The sequence below is a fragment of the Oryx dammah genome, unplaced genomic scaffold (assembly GCF_014754425.2).
Source record: "Oryx dammah isolate SB20612 unplaced genomic scaffold, SCBI_Odam_1.1 HiC_scaffold_14, whole genome shotgun sequence".
Classification (NCBI taxonomy): domain Eukaryota; kingdom Metazoa; phylum Chordata; class Mammalia; order Artiodactyla; family Bovidae; genus Oryx; species Oryx dammah.
The window spans coordinates 38,125,471-38,144,669 of NW_024070198.1; the positions used below are offsets into that span (position 1 = coordinate 38,125,471).

At 42.6% G+C, this 19,199-nt stretch overlaps 1 protein-coding gene across 5 annotated transcripts; it reads left to right on the top strand.

The window, feature by feature from the left end:
* Window positions 1-467: 467 nt before the first annotated feature.
* DENND10 (DENN domain containing 10) lies at window positions 468-18,660 on the top strand. Of its 5 annotated transcripts, none has more exons than XM_040254843.1 (9): window positions 468-594; window positions 3,142-3,358; window positions 4,710-4,789; window positions 7,730-7,878; window positions 8,819-8,930; window positions 11,066-11,166; window positions 13,331-13,438; window positions 15,538-15,632; window positions 17,116-18,660. In XM_040254843.1, the coding sequence occupies exons 4-9, from the start codon at window positions 7,731-7,733 to the stop codon at window positions 17,290-17,292; spliced, it is 741 nt and encodes a 246-aa protein (XP_040110777.1). In that variant the 5' UTR covers window positions 468-594; window positions 3,142-3,358; window positions 4,710-4,789; window position 7,730; the 3' UTR covers window positions 17,293-18,660. The 5 variants fall into 5 exon arrangements, with proteins under 5 accessions (XP_040110777.1, XP_040110779.1, XP_040110775.1 ...); XM_040254841.1 differs by having other exon boundaries at window positions 475-594; window positions 3,162-3,358; window positions 17,116-18,654; XM_040254845.1 differs by lacking the exon at window positions 4,710-4,789 and having other exon boundaries at window positions 3,162-3,358; window positions 17,116-18,654.
* The last annotated feature ends 539 nt before the right edge of the window (window positions 18,661-19,199 follow it).

The window sequence follows — 19,199 nt, forward strand, 5'->3', positions numbered from 1 at the left end:
AGAACTGACTCACCTGAAAAGACCCTGATGCTAGGAAAGACTGCAGGCAGGAGAAGGGGACGGAAGGAAAGACTGCAGGCAGGAGAAGGGGACGGACAGAGGATGAGATGGTTGGATGGCATCATTAACTCAATGGACACGAGTTTGAGTAAACTCCGGGAGTTGGTGATGGACAGGGAGACCTGGCATGCTGCAGTCTATGGGGTCGCAAAAAGTCAGACAGGTCTGAGCGACTGAACCGAACTGAACTGAACTGAGGAGGCAGAGGATGAAGATCTGGGTTAGAGACAGAGACAGGACTCGAGGGTGAGTCGCCTGGGGCGAAAGTAAATGGCGAGGCAGGAAGTCCGGGAGAGCGGGTCAGGGAGGAGGTGTCTTCAGGGCGGGGGCGGGGCCTGGATGAGGGCTAGGGGCGAGGCCTGGAGGGTGGGGCCTGCGAGCGGGTGGGGCCCCTGCGTGGGCGGGTCAGGAGGAGGGGCGGGGTCTACGGGCTGGGAGCTAGGATTTGCTCTCTGAGGTGGCAGCGGCTACGGCGGAAAATGGCTGCTACAGAGGCTGCGGACACTCAGCTGATGCTCGGAGTCGGGCTGATCGGTGAGGACACAGGCACCCTGCCCCGCAGGCCCGCACCCAATTCCGTCTCCGCCTGGGCCCGGGGCGACCCCTGCTCCCGCGGCCTGCAGCACCGCCAGCGGTGGGGAGAGCGCGGCCCCTTCCAAGTTGGGCCTGGGCTGGGGACTGTGGGCCCGACCTCCTCGGCGCAGGGGCCGGGCTTGCAGTCCTGGGCCTGTGCGCCCGCGGCCTTGTTTGGGGCCTGCCGGGGCTGGGAGGCAGGGCGGGGGGACCCCGGAGACCTCCAGAGATCTATGAGGGAAGTCCTCCTGGGTGCTCTGGGCTGCAGACGAGATTGGACGTGAAAGCTGACCGAGTTGCTCAGGCGAGTCCCCGGTGAGGCCGAGGGCAGCTTGCAGGCCGCACGTATGTGAGGCTGCAGGGCCGGGGTCCCTCTGAGCGAGGCAGAGACGGGCGCCACCCCGGCGCCCGGCTGGCCCCGGTCATGTGATCGAGCGGTTCCAGACGCGGTGGCCTGCTGCAGGCCCGGGGTGTTGCGCGTTCTGCATCGATTGTTTCCCGTTTGATTCTCACCTCGGCTCCAGGGGGTCTGGCTAATGTTTGATGCCCACTTCACGGAGCAGATGGAGGCCCAAGGTGTCATTTGTGCAAGAAGGCACACTAGGAAGTGGTGGACCCAGGATGGGGACCCTTGCAGTCTAGCCCCAGAGCCCCACCTCATACCAGGGGAGACTGCCTGCATCCGAAGAGAGAAGTCATGCATGTAACATGTAATATCATAGTGGGTGGAATCCCAGTTTCTTTTGAGGAAATCAATGTATAAGAAAGTTAGGATCTTTGGGCTGCCGGAAATGCATGCCCGAGCCTTGTGCAATGGGTTTTGAAGCAACGTCCATCCTACAGCGACAGTGAGCTTGGGGTTGGTTTAGGTGAACGTCTGTCGTTCTCTGCATGCCGTTGTCCTTTGAAAAAATATTCTCCAGAGATCTTCACATATGCCTAAACCCTAGTGCACAAGCAAGTTGCTTGGATTTAGCAAAACTGGTGGAAATGTGACTAAATGTTGCTGATTATTTTCACTGTCTCAAAGGAGTGCATTTATCTGGGAACAGATTCTGTGTTTATTTCTAATGTGATTTTAAAACTGTTTCAAAACAAAACCTAAGTACCTAAGACATCTTCCACTCCAGTGTTCTTGGGCTTCCCTTGTGGCTCAGCTGGCAAAGAATCAGCCTGCAATGCGGGAAACCTGGGTTCGATCCCTGGGTTGGAAAGATCCCCACTCCAGTATTCTGGCCTGGAGAATTCCATATACAGTCCATGGGGTCCCAAAGAGTCATTCACAATTGATCAATTGTCGTTAAGACTTCTTTGTCCTTGAAGGTACTTTTGAGTTAAGACTGAATTAAACCACGACTTTATCTGGTATCAGCAAAGAAAAAGATGACTAGCTACATTTTCAATTCATTAAAAAATTTTTTTCATGTTTACATGAACTTAAAAGGGATTGGCTTAAAATAATGGGGCTAAGTGGAACTCCTTCCCCTTATGACCGGAGGAGGACCAGGTGTTGATAATTGCTGAAGCTGAGTGATGGAGGTTCATTTTATCATTCTCTACTTTTTTTTTATACTTGACATTTTCATAATAAAAGTTTTTTTTTTTTAACTCTGTTGATGAAAAACTGGATTTTTACTGATATATGTTCAGTTACTGTTTCTCTAAATTTTAGACTGTTTTTTGCCTGGAGTTTTTATTAGAAATTGCTCCTATTTTGTTACTGAGGTGTTGACTTTGGTGAAACTTCATGTATAACTGTTTAACCATTATTATTAAAATTTTAAATATAGACTTCATACTATCAGTGCATAGCATGATATAACAGAGATTTCCCCATTTTCTTAATTTCCAGTTTTCAACAAACCCTTTCTATGTATTTATTAAACATACTTCCAACTAGATTGTAAGGTAAAGTGATTATAAGTTTATGAGAATTTGTATGGGAAGAGATAGGGAAGACCCTGCTGCTGCTGCTGTTGCTGCTGCTGCTAAGTCACTTCAGTCATGTCCGACTCTGTGCGACCCCATAGACAGCAGCCCACCAGGCTCCCCCGTCCCTGGGATTCTCCAGGCAAGAACACTGGAGTGGGTTGCCATTTCCTTCTCCAATGCATGAAAGTTAAAAGTGAAAGGGAAGTCGCTCAGTCGTGTACGACTCATAGCGACCCCATGGACTGCAGCCTACCAGGCTCCTCCGTCCATGGGATTTTCCAGGGAAGAGTACTGGAGTGGGTGCCATTGCCGTCTCCAAGGGAAGACCCTACCAAACCTCTAAAGCTACATTTTCACTCATGAATTGTTAGAAAAGCTTCTTACTCAGGTGGCCTAAAATTCAAGATCAGGAGAGCTAGCTAATGGGACCAGGAGAGGTAGGTGAGAACTAGGGGATGGGGGTGGGGGATCTCACATGGGTTTCTTTGTAAAATGGGGGTGTTGAAACTGATTCCACGAAGTGCTTATAAGTAACCAATCAATTCACTTCCTTGCTGCTGTTTGACATTCTCACAGTGACCATCTTTCCACCGTAGAAAAGGACACAAATGGAGAAGTTCTGTGGGTGTGGTGTTACCCTTCCACCACAGCTACTTTAAGGAATCTGCTGCTGAGAAAATGCTGCCTTACAGATGAAAACAAACTGCTCCATCCCTTCGTCTTTGGTCAGTACAGAAGAACGTGGTTTTATATCACGACAGTTGAAGTTCCAGATTCTTCCATTTTGAAAAAGGTATGACTGTAGGAAGGTCAACAAAATGGAAAAATATTCTAAGTGATGTAAGATTATTCCAGTAACCCTTAGCTTTAGACTTCCTCATTCGTAATATGTTTTGGGAAAATATTAAATATATGATTTTAATTGGGAATGTTCTCTTTCACATTTCACTCTCAATCATTATGTTGATTGACCTGTGGTTGGTATAGAGAAGCTTTTCCCAAGTTACACTTGGATGGAATAGAAATGTAGAAAAGTTTTCAAAGCCTTGACTCTGATTAAAAGTGGGAAGAAGTAATTTTCCATAATTAAAAACTATTTTGAAGGATATAATTATCCTGGTTAAGAAAACTTTTTTATTGGTTTATGTTTGATAAGGGGATGTTAAGAATAGAGAGGATAACTAAGGAAATTTGTGTGTTCAGTAGACTTTGTGTGTGTGTGTCATTTGATATGGACACCATCAAGGTGACAGGCTAAAACCCAGTAAGTATGTGGTCATTTTGGACTTTCCTAGTCCCGCACAACCAGCAGGGTTTCTCAGAGAAGAGAATATTGGTACCGAGTGGCCGAGCCCCTGGTCGGCTTCCGGGTGAAGACTTCTTTTAGCATTTCGGGGCTATTTCTATAGTCAGTCACCAGATGGTGTGAAGCATGTTCAGGATACCAGTTTAAATGTAAGGAATTACATTTAAAGTAAACAAGAAGGCAACAATTTAGAAACTGTAAGAGGTTTAAGACAAAACAGAGATTAATAATTAGAAAATGTGAATTGTAAAAAGATACTAATGGGAATAATAGGGATATGATGATCAGAAATTTGTGTGTATAGTAATAGAGGCATATAAATAAATGAAGGTTATAACAATGCCCTTTAGCCTATATAACACCCTATAGAGACTTGAATATTTTGGGAACTGTATGATTTTTACTGAAACATATATATGTTGTTTTCCATCCTTCTATTTCATTAATGAAAAATAGTCACTAAGTGGTAGGTCTGATATAGCATTCCTAATTCTGCTTTGATGAGGATAAGGGGTTTTAAATAAAAACTCACATTTCTGACATTTGAAATATTTTTATGTTTTTGAGGAAAAGAATTCTAACTAAAAGGAAATTAAATATATGTATATATAATTTTTATGTATATATATACACATAAAATATTTTTTATGTGTGTATATATTTATACATAATATACACATAAAAGTATAAAGAGGCAAGTGAGGACTTGTTACATTTTGGTCTTTTCTTTTTAATGCTGGTTTGTCTTATACAAGAGGCTTGTTAGGATGTAGTAATAAAGATTAATTCTATTAAAGTGTCTTTAAAGAGTGTACTTTTTTTTGTTTGTTTTGGACAGGTGACTCATTTTTCTATTGTTCTGACCGCCAAAGATTTTAATCCAGAGAAATATGCCGCCTTCACTAGGATATTGTGTAGGTCTGTATGAAAACTGTATTAAATGCTAATATACAAAAATGAGGATCTTACTCAATAGTCATGTAGCAGATTTCTACATGAGGAAGCGTATTTCAGCCTTCTGTTTGGACACTTTTATAAAGAGGAATTTTGTCTTACTTCTATGGTACTGCTCCTGTTATCAGGGAAAATGATAGACGGGGGGAGAAAAGGCAGTTTGCACAACTGTTGTAGGTGCTGGGTATTTTGAGTCACTTGCCACTTTTGGCATTTTACTTCTGCTCATTTCCAAGCTGGAACTTTCCTTAGGACGGAAGTGGTAAGCTGGTTCATCTGTGTCAGTCTGTGTGTGGGAGTCATTGGGGAAGGCTAACAGGCATTTTGAATTATGCTTAAGGACAGGAAAATATTTTTTAGCTGGAATGCTAAGGAGTTGAGAAACTGATGAACTGGTTAATCATGATTCAAGTGGACTCCTTCAGTTTCACAACTGTTGAAAAAATTAATCTGAAGTATACTAGTTCGCTTTCTTGCCTTGATAAGTGTATCTAGTGAAATTAATGAAATCTCTCTTATACGTGAGAGACATTATCTTTTTCTTTAAACAAGACTTTTGCAGGATTACGGGTTTTGCTTTTTTTTTTTTTCTAATATTGTCACTAGACAGAATTATAATTCTGTCTAGTGACAGTGTTATGTATTAACCTCAGATTTACATCCAGTATGTAGATTTTTATGGGGGGCCGGGATAAGAGGCGTTGTTTTTGTTTTTCACACTACAAGCTTGATAAATGGTTGCATTTTTGCCATTTTTATATATGTATACACATACATACACAAAGTGTAAGAATACCATCTCATGATCTAAATGTTACAGTTAGGTTATATTTTGACAAAACGAAGTTTTACTGTTTTTGCAGTCAGCTGTGATAAAAACTTCTTGCTCTCCATGAGATAAATTCTAGGAGTGTGGCTCACTGTGGAATAGACACAGCTGTCTGCAAATACGGCTCTGACACAAAGGGAGATTGTTACTATTAGGGTCAACTGTCCAGAAGCCATGAACTAAAGACACTGCAGAGGTGTTTTTGAACAAACAGTGGACTCCCATTTCATTTGATTGAGTCGAGGTTAGGTTACTCAACTGAATTCACTGGGAGATATTCTGGGCCCTTCTGGGCCTCCAAAGGCCAGGTAGCTTTAGACCGTACTTCCTGCCCTGGAGGAAGCCCAGAGGGTTTCTCAGCTTGTGCCGTGCTGTGACCTTGTCACACTCTGAATTCTCTCCTCCTGTCACAGTTACAACAGGAATGAGGACTCAAGCTGATGCCAACCACTTCCTCTGCCCGCCCCCCACTAACACCCTTAAGTGTTTGCCCTGGCACCTGTCCACATGCACGTGCTCTCTGCACGCTCACTCAGGCTCCCCACGAACACATGTGCCTCTTTACACACGCAGAGATAAACACTTTTTCACTTTCCTTTTTTTATTTTTACTAAGGTATAGCTGATTTACAATGTTGTGTTAGTTAGAAAAGCACTTTTTAATGGCGGGAAGGTGCCCTCTCCCATTTCTGGTGAGAGGTGCCCTTCACGGCACGCTGCACACAGTGGCCGGGGAATCCCACATGGCAGGGTCCATTCCCTCTGTGGGATCTGGGCCCACTGCCATGACCCCTTTTTATAATTTAAAATTTTTTAAATGAAATTTTATTTTATTTTTTAAATATGTAATCATTTTATTGGTGCCATTTGGTTTTCTGCTCTGCTTTGGTAGTGGTAATGTAAGCACATAATAAAAAGAAATGCAAATAACACCAAAGGGTATACAGTGAAGTCTAAGTCCCCTCTTTCCCCAGTTCCCAGTCTCCAGTTCTTCCTCCTGACCCCCCACCCCAGGGCAGCTCCTGGACTTGCCTGCCTTATGTCTTACTGGAGCTGTTTTCTTCATCTATAAGCACTGGATGAGTTCATGGGGTTGACTGTTTTCTCTACGTGACAGTTCACCATATTCATTATCCTCGGCCTCATTTCCCCCAGTGTGTGCACAAAAATAATTTTAAAACACTGACAGTTGATGAAATTTAACAAGCAGTTAAATCCCATGCTTTTTTTCACTTAATCTACAATAAATATAGTTTTCAAGGGAGCTGTCTTAAATAGTTATTTTATGTTCATCCTAATTTTGTACCCCTTCAGCTACTAAAATGCCCAAGTAGACCCAGGCCTGCTTCTCTAGAAGAGTTCACATTTAGTTTCTCACAGGAAGAGATTGCAGGGGAGGGGCCTGATATCACATGTGAGCTGTAAATGTAGCCGGCTTCCTGTCAGCATTTTCTGGACCTTTTAAATTTAATGAATGTATCTAGTGTGTATTTATCACCAGAAATTTAGAGGAGTTTGATTTCTTAATTATCTAAATATAGCTACCTCTGAGAACTCCAATAGTCAGTATATGTTCTACAACTAATTGTTGCTTTCTCTGTGGACAATGCATAAACTCCTTTCTTATGAAAGGAAATCCAGCAATAAAACAAGAGTTGTTATGCCCAACGACACCACCTGTGAATGTAAGACATAAAAACAGATAAGGATACAGTATTCTTGGTGGGGGGAAAAAAAAAAAAAAAAAGGATACAGTATTCTTGAGAACAGCGGGGCCTCAGGAAGTCCTTAGTTCATTCTCTTGCCTAAGTGGACCTCACCCGGCCTCCCCAGATGTAACGAGAGCTGACTTCACAGAACTGTTGAAGGTTTCTCCAGTGGTGGTTTTATCTTTCTAATATGTTTTCCAAGTAAATTTATGGAAGTAACCATGTCATGAAAAGATACAGGCATTCAGAAGTGTGTTAGCAAGTTGGCTCAGGCTCTTTAGAATGTACCCATGCCTGGCCTTGGTGCGTTATCCCAGGTGGTCTATGCTAACTAGAAGCACGCTTGCTTTTTTGTCCTTTCTCATAGAATGTACCTGAAGCATGGGAGTCCAGTTAAGATGATGGAGAGTTACATCGCGGTTCTCACGAAGGGGATATGCCAGAGTGAAGAAAATGGCTCTTTCCTTAGCAAGGACTTTGATACCCGAAAGGCATACCTTGCAGGTTCCATCAAAGGTAAAAAAAAAAAAAAATGCAAAAAAGAAACAAAAACCTATCCCAACAATAACAAAACCCCAGGCCAAGGACAGTCTCACGTTAGAGTGTTATTTCCTCTTTCCACATGTTTTCATCTACATGATATTTGTTTCCTGTGCGGGAAGGTAGTTCTCCATTTCCTTATGTGGTTAGAACTCTGTCAGGAATGCAGACTTGTGTGGTGTTTCTTTCCATATGATTCCAACTGTCTATAGAGAGTTCTTCGATCTGCATGCTGAAGTTTGCAGGTTGAAGTCTCCACTGACTTGCATCGTTTTCCTTTCCTTAGATCTTAGCAGTGACCTCTTCCTCCAGCGGAGCTAAAGCCCTTGCCCCGGTTCCCAGTCTAACTCCCTGCCTCTTTTCCCTCGCTGGAAAGTCCAGCCTGGAGCTGAGCCAAGAGTTTGTGTCCTTAAACAAGGAAAGAAAGGATTCCGCGGGTGGTGCTGGCCTTTATTCTCATCCCTGATCCCACTGTTTCGTCTGGTTTCTAAGCATCCCTGTTGAGGTGTTAGGTGTTTGTCCAGCTGTCTCTCACAAGGACTTGTGCAGTGATGTGTATGTAGGTTTGGGGGGTCAGTGAACCTTTTTTCTTAAACTTAAGCTTTCACGACCCCAAAGATGTTGATTCCCTTCATATAATTCCCTTTTCTTGTGAATCTGGCTTCACCTCTGCACCCAGCCATCCAGTCCCTCGTGGGAGTGGGTATAGCTCCTGTAGCACCCATCCTGGGGAGCAGATGTACAGAGTGATACGACCATCCACCAACTAAGGTGCTTCTGTACTTATAACATTTACCGAAATTTATTATCTGTATTGAAAATAATTATGCGTTCATGTGATAAGAATTATTTCTGATAAAAACTTGATTTCCTTATATAATGTTTAATGCACTCACAATTGTTTTTTTGTTTTAAGACATTGTATCTCAATTTGGAATGGAAACTGTTATCTTACACACAGCACTGATGCTAAAGAAAAGAATTGTCGTCTATCATCCCAAAATAGAAGCTGTCCAGGAGTTTACCAGGTATGATCTCTTATCATTAACAAGTGTAAACTTTGTTGGCAGCCACTTTGGGGTCCTCTGTGTCACTGTGGGGTCTGTTGCTTTGCACGTTGGAATAAATAAGATGTGTTAGCTTAGGGGTGAAATGCCACTTTGGTTTAGATTTCGTATTCAAGGTCACTGAGTTTGAACAGATTCTTCTTTAAATTTTGAAATGTGAATATTTTGGAGCAGGAAGTTTGCACACATTCTCTTGCCAGAGAGTAGATATCAGCCTTGTAGCCATATACTTTCTGTCCCAATTACTCACCTGCCATAGGTTGCATAAAAACAGCCATGGACAGCCCATGCGTAGATGAATGAGCATGGCTATGTTCCGGTGAAACCTTGCGTGCAAAGAAGGGCGGTGCACTCATGGGCCATAGTTGCCTGACCCCTGTTTTTGGCAAGTTGTTCTTCCATTCTGTTTTATCCCAGACTCTTATTTATATAGTAAATATAGATTTGTTTTGTTTTCTTTGCCAAATCTAACTTAGATTTGTTCTTAGATTCTTTTGTAAAAGCAGAGGAGCTAGCATTTATGCTATTCACTGTATGTGAGGCATTGTGTAAGTCACTTGGATGTATTAGACTTACTCACAAGAAGAACCCTGGGAGGAAGTGTGACTGCCCTGTTTATAGATAAGCAGATCGAGGCTAAGTGGTTAGATACTGAGAAGAAAAAAGGCTTGCTGGGCAGAAAGACCTGGGGTAAAGTCCTGGGAGACAACTTCTTAGCCTTGTGACCACGTAAAGGATATATAATGTTTCTACACCTCAGTTTCTTTATCTGTGAAATGAAGCTGGTAATACCTACCTCATAAGTTTGGTTTCAGGATTGGAAATAATTTGTGTAACATGCTCAGCATGTGCCTTGCACATAGTGTGCACTCTAGAAATGATTATGGTTGTTAGGATGGTGATTGCCTTAGGTCACAGTAATGGGACCAGAATTGTTATCCTGCTCTCACTCCCAAATTCTGTGTTTTTCCACCCATTTTCCCTCTTCCTCTACATTTATGCAAACCTGAGTGTCCTCAGTTTCTGAGATGTCTAGTAGGCCACCAGAGGGTTCACAAAACCACAGGTGCATTCAATGCATACTTCTTCCTGAATGAAGTAGCTGTCTCACTGGAAGTTTTTTAAGAAAACTTATTTTCGTATAAAAACAGACACAAAGTAGTTTGCAAGTTTGGCTGGAATTTTAAATATGAAATGGGAGGCTTCAAAAAAATTCCTTGCTTGCAGGGCCCACTTTGGATTTTACCCCCAGACCACTTCTGTGGCAGCCTGCAGAGTGGGGCATTGGGAAGAGCACTTCATTATTACTGTTGTTTTGGCTGCCCTGTGAGGCATGTGGGATGCTCCCTAAGCAGGGATGGAACCTGCACCCCCTGCAGTGGAAGGCAGAGTCTTAATCACTGGACCATGGGGGAACACTTTAAAAGCATCATTCCTTTCGGCTCAGACGATAAAGCGTCTGCCTACAACACAGGAGACCCAGGTTCGATCCCTGGGTGGGGAAGATCCCCTGGAGAAGGAAATGGCAACCCACTCCAATGTTCTTGCCTAGAGAATCCCATGGATGGAGGAGCCTGGTGAGCCATGGGGTCGCAAAGAATCGGACATGACTGAACGACTTGACTTTCACTTTCTTTCCACCATGGAGATCTGTTGAAACTAATTCCTTCAGTTTTTTGTAGCTTATCGGACCCAAAAAGTCATGTTTAAAACACTTGGGCTTCCCTGGTGGTTCAGTGGTAAAGAATCCACTTGCCAATACAGGAGACTCGGGAGTTTGATCCCTGGCTCAGGAAGATCCCCTGGAGAAGGAAACGGCAACATTCCAGTTTTCTCGCCTGGGAAATCCCATGGACAGAGGAGCCTGATGGGCTACAGTCCACAGGGTCACAAAGAGTCGGACACAACTGAGCAACTAAACAACAGCAAAACGCTGCGTTACTTTACTTTGAAGCCTTGAGGTGTTGGCACAGTGAGCGTTTGTTCTCCTTCTGCATCTGGAAGCCAGTTTCCTCCCCCAGAAGAAGAGGGAACAGGATGGGCAGAGTCCCAGGGGTGGGCTGGCAACCATCTGTGTTCTCACTTTGATTCCCCAGGAGTCTGCCTGCCCTGGTATGGCATCGACAGGACTGGACCATACTTCACTCCTACGTGCACCTGGATGCCGATGAACTGGAAGCCCTACAGATGTGCCCAGGTAGGCAGCAGGCTCCCAGGGGAGGAGAAGCTCAGCTTTAACCAGGGCTGTGTTTTGTTTGGGGGAGGATTTTGTTTTGTTTTAATTTTAGAGCATTTCTAAGGGGCATGTTGCCCTTTCCTGGTAGATCAGATAGTAAAAATCTGCCTGCAACGTGGGAGACCTAGCTTCAATCCCTGGGTTGGGAAGATTCCCTGGAGGAAGGCCTGGCAACCCACTCTAGTATTCTGGCCTAGAGAATCCCCATGGACCAAGGAGCCTGGCGGGCTTCACTCCATGGGGTTGCGAAGAGTTGGACGCGACTGAGCGACTAAGCACAACATAGCAAGGGGAATGTTGATTATTTAGTATTTCTTTGGTAAATGCAGCCAGTTGTTTTTTCCCTTAAAAAGTTTTTTAATTAAAAAAATTTGTACACCTGAAACTAATAAAATGTTGTAAATCAACTATACTCTAATAAAAATTATAAAATTAAAAGAAATGGATAAAATACACAAAATCACCTAAAAGTTACCACCATTTTCATTTTCCTTTTTATGGAGTGGGGCATGTTTCAAGACTTGTGGGATCTTAGTTCTCTGAGCAGGGATTGAACCTATACCCCCTGCAGTAGAAGCATAGACTTAGCCACTGGAGCGCCAGGGAAGTCTCCCCTCATGGTATCTTTTGATGAATAGAAATCTTAATGTGTTGGGATGTTTTTAGACTTATGATTTTATCTTTTATATTTTGTTTAAGAAAATTTCTATCCCAATGGCAGAAAGATATTCTCCTATATTTTCTTGTAAAAATTTATAAAGTTTTTTCTTCCCCGTTTAAGCCTTTTATCTACCTGTAATTACTATTTTTGTAGGTAGGATGTGAGTTTCACTATTTCAGTTTTTTCCATCTGGATAGCAACTTGGCTCAGGAACACTTGCTGAATAGTGTCCTCTCTCTCTAGCAATCTGCAGTATCTTTTTTTTTAATATTTGATATATGATTTTATATATCATATAAATCATGGTTTTATGAATCATATTTGATACATGATTTTGGTCATCATATATCACATTTTCTTATACCTGAGGGAATCTTTGAGCACCCCATGATGCTCTATGGTAGGTTTTTGCTTTTGTTACTGCTGTTGTTTTTTAAATGTCCTCACTTGGTAAAGTAAAATTGGTCCAAAAAAACCAATTTATTTTCATTGTATTGATCTGTGAAATCTAAAGTCAGGGAACCTTTAACACCAGTTCCAAAAGTCTGCTGACTCCTTTTTACTTATTTATTTTTGGCTGTACTGGATCTTTGCTGCTGCACCCAGGCTTTCCCTAGTTGCAGCAAGTGGGGCTTGCTCTCCAGTTGCAGTGCGCAGGCTTCTCATTGCGGTGGCTGCTCTTGTTGAGGCTCATGGGCTCTGGGGCACACAGGCTTTAGTTGTTGCGGCCCACGGGCTTAGTTGTCCCACGGCATGTGGATTCTTGCTGGAGTAGGGGTCAAACCCATGTCCCTTACACTGGCAGGTGGATTCCTAACCGCTGGACCACCAGGGAAGTCCAGTCTGCTGATTCTTGAGTTGCTTTGGTTCCTCTAGTGTTTATTGTATCTGATCTAAAGTTGGTGACGATGATGCTGTTTCTTCCATGCTATCCCTGAGGAACCTGAGTGTTTGGCTGTGACTTCTTGGCGACAGAGACCTGGGAGGGGACAGTGGTCAAGAGGATCCTTGCTACACGCTGTTTTCTCTGTCATTCTCTTTTAAAGACTTTATTTTTTATTTGGCCGCACAGATAAAGACCTGTGGGATCTTAGTTCTCCAACCAAGGATTGAACCCGGGACCCAGCAGTGAAAGCACCAAGTCCTAACCACTGGACCACCAGGGAATTCCCTCCTCTGTCATTCTTGACCCAAATAGCGACAACTAAAAAGCTGATGCTTTACTTCAGCCTTCTTCCTTGACATAAAATCTAATTTGGGGACATTCTGAGGGGGGTGTGAGTTTCTTCAGACAGTTGGCAATAATGTCACCTTAAGAAATACCACGGATACAGCTTAAATGCCCTGGATAAGTAACGCAGAGAAGAAAAGAAGCTGATGAGCTCTTAGACTCACTCCCGTTTTGGTATGTTCACAGTGTGATTTCCTCCTTCTCCAGTAATGCTGGTCCTCCCTGTAACACAGGTTATATCGCTGGATTTGTGGACTTGGAGGTGAGCAATAGATCAGACCTGTACGATGTGTTTGTGAATCTGGCAGACAGTGAGATCACCATTGCCCCGCTTGCAAAAGGTTAGTTCTCTGTTCTCTGTTGTTGACACTGGATATACGCCAAAAACAGTTGTATTTTTTAGGCTGATTCTTATTGTTTAAATACTAAGTACTCACCTGTTGTGCTGGATGGATTTTTCCATGTCTAGAACACAGCACTCATTCTAGTAGACCTAATGGTTAAGGATACGTGTGAGTGCTTATGCTGTATGGTATATATATATTAGTAAGATCAATGGTCTGTTCCTCTTGTTTCTCCACTTTTCTGTTTAAACAAAGTGTATTTGTTATCTATTGCTGCATAACAGATGACTGCTAAACATTGTGATGTAAAACACCAAATACTTATTATCTCAAAGTTTTGGTGGGCAAGAATTTAGGAGGGACTTAGCTAGGAGGTTCTGGCTCAGGGTCTCTCATGAGGTTTTAATCAAGATGTTGCCAGGGCTGCAGTCAAATGAAAGCTCAGCTGGGGCGAAGAGGATCCCTTTCCAAGCCTGCTCACACGGCTGTGGACAGGCGGCCTCACCACAGGGGCCCTTCCCTAGCACAGCTTGAGTGTTCTCAGCATGCGACTGTTGGTCACCCCCACAGTAATTCAAAACGGGGCCACAGTGTCTTCTGCAACCTAGTCTGGGAAGTCACATACTGTCACTTCTCTGTGTTCTGTTTGTTTAAGCAGGTCATTAAGGGAAAAGAATTTAGACTCCACCTCATGAAGGACAAAGTATCAAAGAGTGTGCAGCCATCTTTTACTATGCAAGGGTTGAATATGACTCCTGTGTGGAAAATTTTTTTGAACAATGTCTCAGTAAACGCCAGGGAATGAATATTCTTGGAGGCTAAAGACTAAGACAGGGTGCTCTAGTGTCATAGGGTCACTTCTGGAAACTGTAAATCATCCTAAATTACAGCTGCATAAAGTAGAAAAGGTTTGCGTTTTACACATTTTGAGCCCAGGACATTGTGAAGTCTTGGTTTTAGATGAGAATTACTGGTAACTTTTGTGTTGTCATTTTATCTTTCTCCTAAAATTGGGAGCAGCTGAATGCTAGCCAGTGAGGGATATTTGTTAGCTAGATTCTGATTATGTGAGGCTTTATCTAGCAACCTCCAATTAATAGAACTAAAACTTGTTTTCTCTTAATTCACTTGGAAATTATAAGCATAATACATATTCATGGTGAAAAATTCAAAATATAGTATCAGGTCTTTAGGAGATGTTGCCCTTTGTAAAGCTGGAGTGGTAGAAATCTAGCTGTGGCCAGGGCCACTGAAACTGCTGAAGCGTTAGGACCGGAAAGCGTGGCTGCTCCTTGCTGTGCCCTGCTGCTCTGAGTCAATGAAATGGGCTCATCCCTGTGGAGTCTGTCCCTCTCAAGTGTTAAACAGAAATCTCTGTTAACCTTGCTGCAGAAGATAGCAATGTAGATACTGGGTTGGCTAAAAAGTTCGTTACAGAAAAACCTGAACGAACTTTTTGGTCAGCCCATAATTACTGTAACTTAGGTTGCTGCCTTGGCTCATTCCTAAGGGCCTTTACACCGTGATTGTTGAGATGCTTCTGCAGAACTGACAGGAAGCACTGCTTTCACAATATTCTTGCCAGAAATATAAACGTGAATTCCCAACTGTGAAGACGTGGCCAGGAAAGTCAGGCTCTTGGCTTACAATCACAACCTACACGTAGTCAGTTTTCATTAGGTTTTTGTCTAGAAAGAAAAAGTTCTTATCAGAATTTTGGTCTGGCATTGGTGTATTTTTACTTTGGACATGAAGTATATAAATCATGATCGTGCCTTGCCTTCTGTTGTGTCGTCGTATTTGTGTGTAGTCAGTTCGGTTCAGTCGCTTAGTCATGTCCGACTCTTTGCGACCCTGTGGACTGCAGCACAGCAGGCCTCCCTGTCCATCACCAACTCCCGGAGCCTACTCAAACTCATGTCCATTGAGTCAGTGATGCCATCCAACCATCTCATCTGTGTGTAGTAACAGGATGGAGATGTGGGGGCTTGTCAGTTGTTTCTCTGTACAGTCATTCGGGTTGCCATGTAGATGATTATTTTTCATTTTGTAAATGTCTAAACATTCACATAACATATTCTTCTTGATCTCACCAGAGGCTATGACAATGGGCAAACTGCATAAAGAAATCGGTCAGTTAATTGTCCAGTCGGCAGAAGATCCAGAGAAGTCAGACAGCCAAGTAATACAGGTAATGCCTTCATCTTCCCACCGACGGGGTCCCGAAAAGTCCCGCTTGGCAGCGGCAGGTTATCTGCTGCCCACGTAGTGAAGTGAATGGAGTGGCCCATGGGCAGCTGCTCAGAGGAGGTCTTCAGGATGGGCCCGATGAAGATGAGCCAGTCGGTCACCAGGCTCCAGGGAGAGACAGATACAGGGGGCTGGTGCCCACATCAGGCAGTTGTTGTGAAAGCTGTAGCCACCGAGGGGCGGGCAGGGCCGCAGGTTTGGTGGGCACTTGCCAGCAACGCTTTTCTCTCAGTGCTGGTGGCCCATCCAGCCATGGCCAGGAAGGGTGGGCGGGTTTTGTCCTGAGAACCCAGATTCTTATGACTGTCCTACTGGACAGAGGGTCACTACCCACCCATTCCACCGTCAACATTAGAGTGAAAACAGTGTTGGTGAAATGTGTAAATTTGAGTTTTGAATTACAGTGTTTTTCATGAACGAAAAGTGATCCATAGACGGTTCAGTATAATGTATGACATAGTGCCTGGTATGTATTCAGAATTCAAAAATGTCTGAATGAATTAATGATACCAGCAAACCAGGAAAGAGACATGACTTTAATGCGAGCCCTGCTGAGTCCTCACTCAGTGTCCCAAAGGGAACGTCAGTCGGTGAAGGGGAAGGAAAGCCTGTATGGCGGGTGCTGGGCTGCTCATCCCAGGCAGGAGGGGACTCTGGGAAGAGATTTGTTCTAAAAACAATAGCAGATTCCTCAAAGAGCCAAACACAGCATTAATATAGATTTGGTAATTCTATATTAAAAATTGAAAACAGGAACTCAAATAGATATTTATGTACCCGTGTCCATAGTAGCGTTATTCACAATGGCCAAAAGGTAAAAACAGCCTAGATGTTCATCAGCGGACGGATAGGTAAACAACAAGTAGTGTGCACATATGGTGGAATGTTATTCAGCCTTAGAATGAAGCACTGATGTGGGCTACAGCATGCATGAGCCTTGAAAACAGTATGCTGAGTGAAATACGCCAGTCACGAAAGGACAGATGTTTTGATTCCACTAGTACCTATTAATAGAATAGGCAAGTTCATAGAGGCAGAAAGTACAATGGTGATTGCCAGGGTCTAGGGGGGCTGGTGGGGGGTTACTGTTTAATGTGTACAGAGTTTTGGTTTAGGATGATGAAAAAGTTCTGGGAATGGGTAGTGGTGATGGCTGCACAACATGATGAAAGTACTTAAAACGCCACTGAGTTGTGCACTTTAAAAAAAAAAAAAAAAGGTTAAAATATTCCCCCCACTCCCAACACCGCTGCTGCGCAAAGTTAGCCGTGACATTTATTTTTTGTTGTTTTAAATTTGTTGCATTTTTTATAATTTATAAATAAAATTAGTCTGATAAACTTAAAAAATAGCAGGAAAATTTCTGGAGAGCTATTCAAATTTTTGGACACTAGTGTACTATATATTTTCCTATTCTATTAAAGGATATCTCCCTAAAAACAAAAGAAATCTTCACCAACCTGGCTCCATTTTCAGAAGTTTCGGATGATGGAGAAAAGCGAGTGCTCAATTATGAGGCACTAAAGCAAAGACGATTTCCACCAGCCACAGAAAACTTCCTCTACCATCTAGCAGCCGCGGAGCAAATGCTGAAAATCTGACGGTGGAACAGAATGTATCACTGATGACTGATCTAAAGCCCTAGCACCATGATTATCCATTAACTATGTAAAATACTGGAAATAACCAAGAAAATGTTATATTTTTAATGTTTTATTTGAAAGCATTGTAATTTGACCTGAAAAAGCACTGAAACACACATGAAAACACTTCTGATTTCCTATCTGATTAATTTCATGCCTACTCTCAATGTTTACAAAGTGCTGTAACCACCTATCTATGTAACTTTATAAAAGCCCGTCATCCTGGGGTAAGAGCAGAGCAGCTCTGTCAAGTTCTCCTGCAAATCGCAGCAAATCTGAAGGCCTTCATTATTGCAAGTTCCAGTTTCTCTCATTGTGTAACCACAAACTAACGATTTATTTTCAGAAAGCTGCCTGAAATTTTGCTTTGAATTCTTCTAGGAAGAACTTTAATTCCTCATGAGGAACTCCACTTTCTGAGCCAAACTACTAAGTTCTCTGCAGAACCGTCTAGAAGATCATTCAAAAGACCCTGCAGTTGCACTTTCTTGTAAAAGAAAATTTTTTTTCTTAGCCTTTGAATATTTTGCCTATATTACAAGGGTTTTGCCTAGATTTTATACTTGAGTAGACAACTTTAATAATCCATATTTATACTGTTGCAGAGGTAAGCATTTGGCAAATTTAAGCCATGAGTACTCTTTAATTAACCTAGTTGCCAGCAATATTCTTTTGAAAAAAGAGGCCAGTCCTTATGTAGTAGCATAAGAGAAGCAGCCCATTTTGAATATAAATGTCTGTCTGACTGAAACAGCAACCTTATATAATTGGTGAGGGAGTGTGAGAATTAACTTCTTGTAAAGGCCAAAACCAGAGAATGTCTTCAAACAACGTCAGTAAAAATAATTTGGCCACATATGAAGGTATCCATTCTCGTTTAGTTAGGTACCTTTTTCATAATTGGAGACCTAAAAATTGCAAAATAAGCATGGGGGTCAAAATTACGTTCTTGTTATATGTATTCATATTAATTATGACAGGTTATTTTTTTCACTCAGTACTCTTGTCCTCAAAAATCTTAACCAGAAAAATGTTTGCAGAAAAACTTGTCTTTATTGGATCTTTCATTTATCCTGGGTGATAGACATTTGTTAAGGGAAAAAATTTTTAAACAGCCCCTTCTTGGTTGGTGTCAGGGGAGGATTTGAAGTGAAGTGATGTCTACTGGGGCAAACAATTGAAAATTAAATCTGCACTTTATGAAAATGAATATAACATCTTTTTCACCCTCATTTTTTTTTATATATTACTGTATTTGCTCATGATCAAAGTTGTTGAAATGACAAATTTATGATACAGAAATAAAGTGAAATATTTTGATATTCAGCACTTTTAGGCATAAATTGTGCCCTTTCTCCCCACTCCAACCAAACGAAAGAAAAAACCCTCTCTGTCAAATGCGGACCCTCTGGGGATTATCCGAAGATTTACAGGAATGTTCAAGCAGTCTGGCTCCTCCCACCCTTGCCTCGGCCCTTCGTTCCTTACCTGGTCCTCCTCCACGCTCCCTTCCTGGGGCTGACTGGAAGGTCCAAGTGTCAGGTTTGAAAAGATGTCCTCCCATTATTACTGTATCATCAATCAGTGGCTAAATCTTCACTTGGAGCCTTTGCACGTTTGTCATTTTGTTTAGGAGAAACTTGTGGCTATGTGGAGCTGACTGGTAGATCATTTTGACTGGTTTTGTCCTTTTAGGCTGTGGTGAAACACCTTTTACCAAATTTGGAGATAACTGTCATTGTGGCCTAGGGAAAACTGAAAGCCCCAGGTGCATTGTTTTTTTTTAAGATGTATTTTTTCGGCTGTGGTGAGTCTTCATCCCTGCACGCAGGCTTTCTCTAGTTGCGGTGAGCGGTGGCTACTCT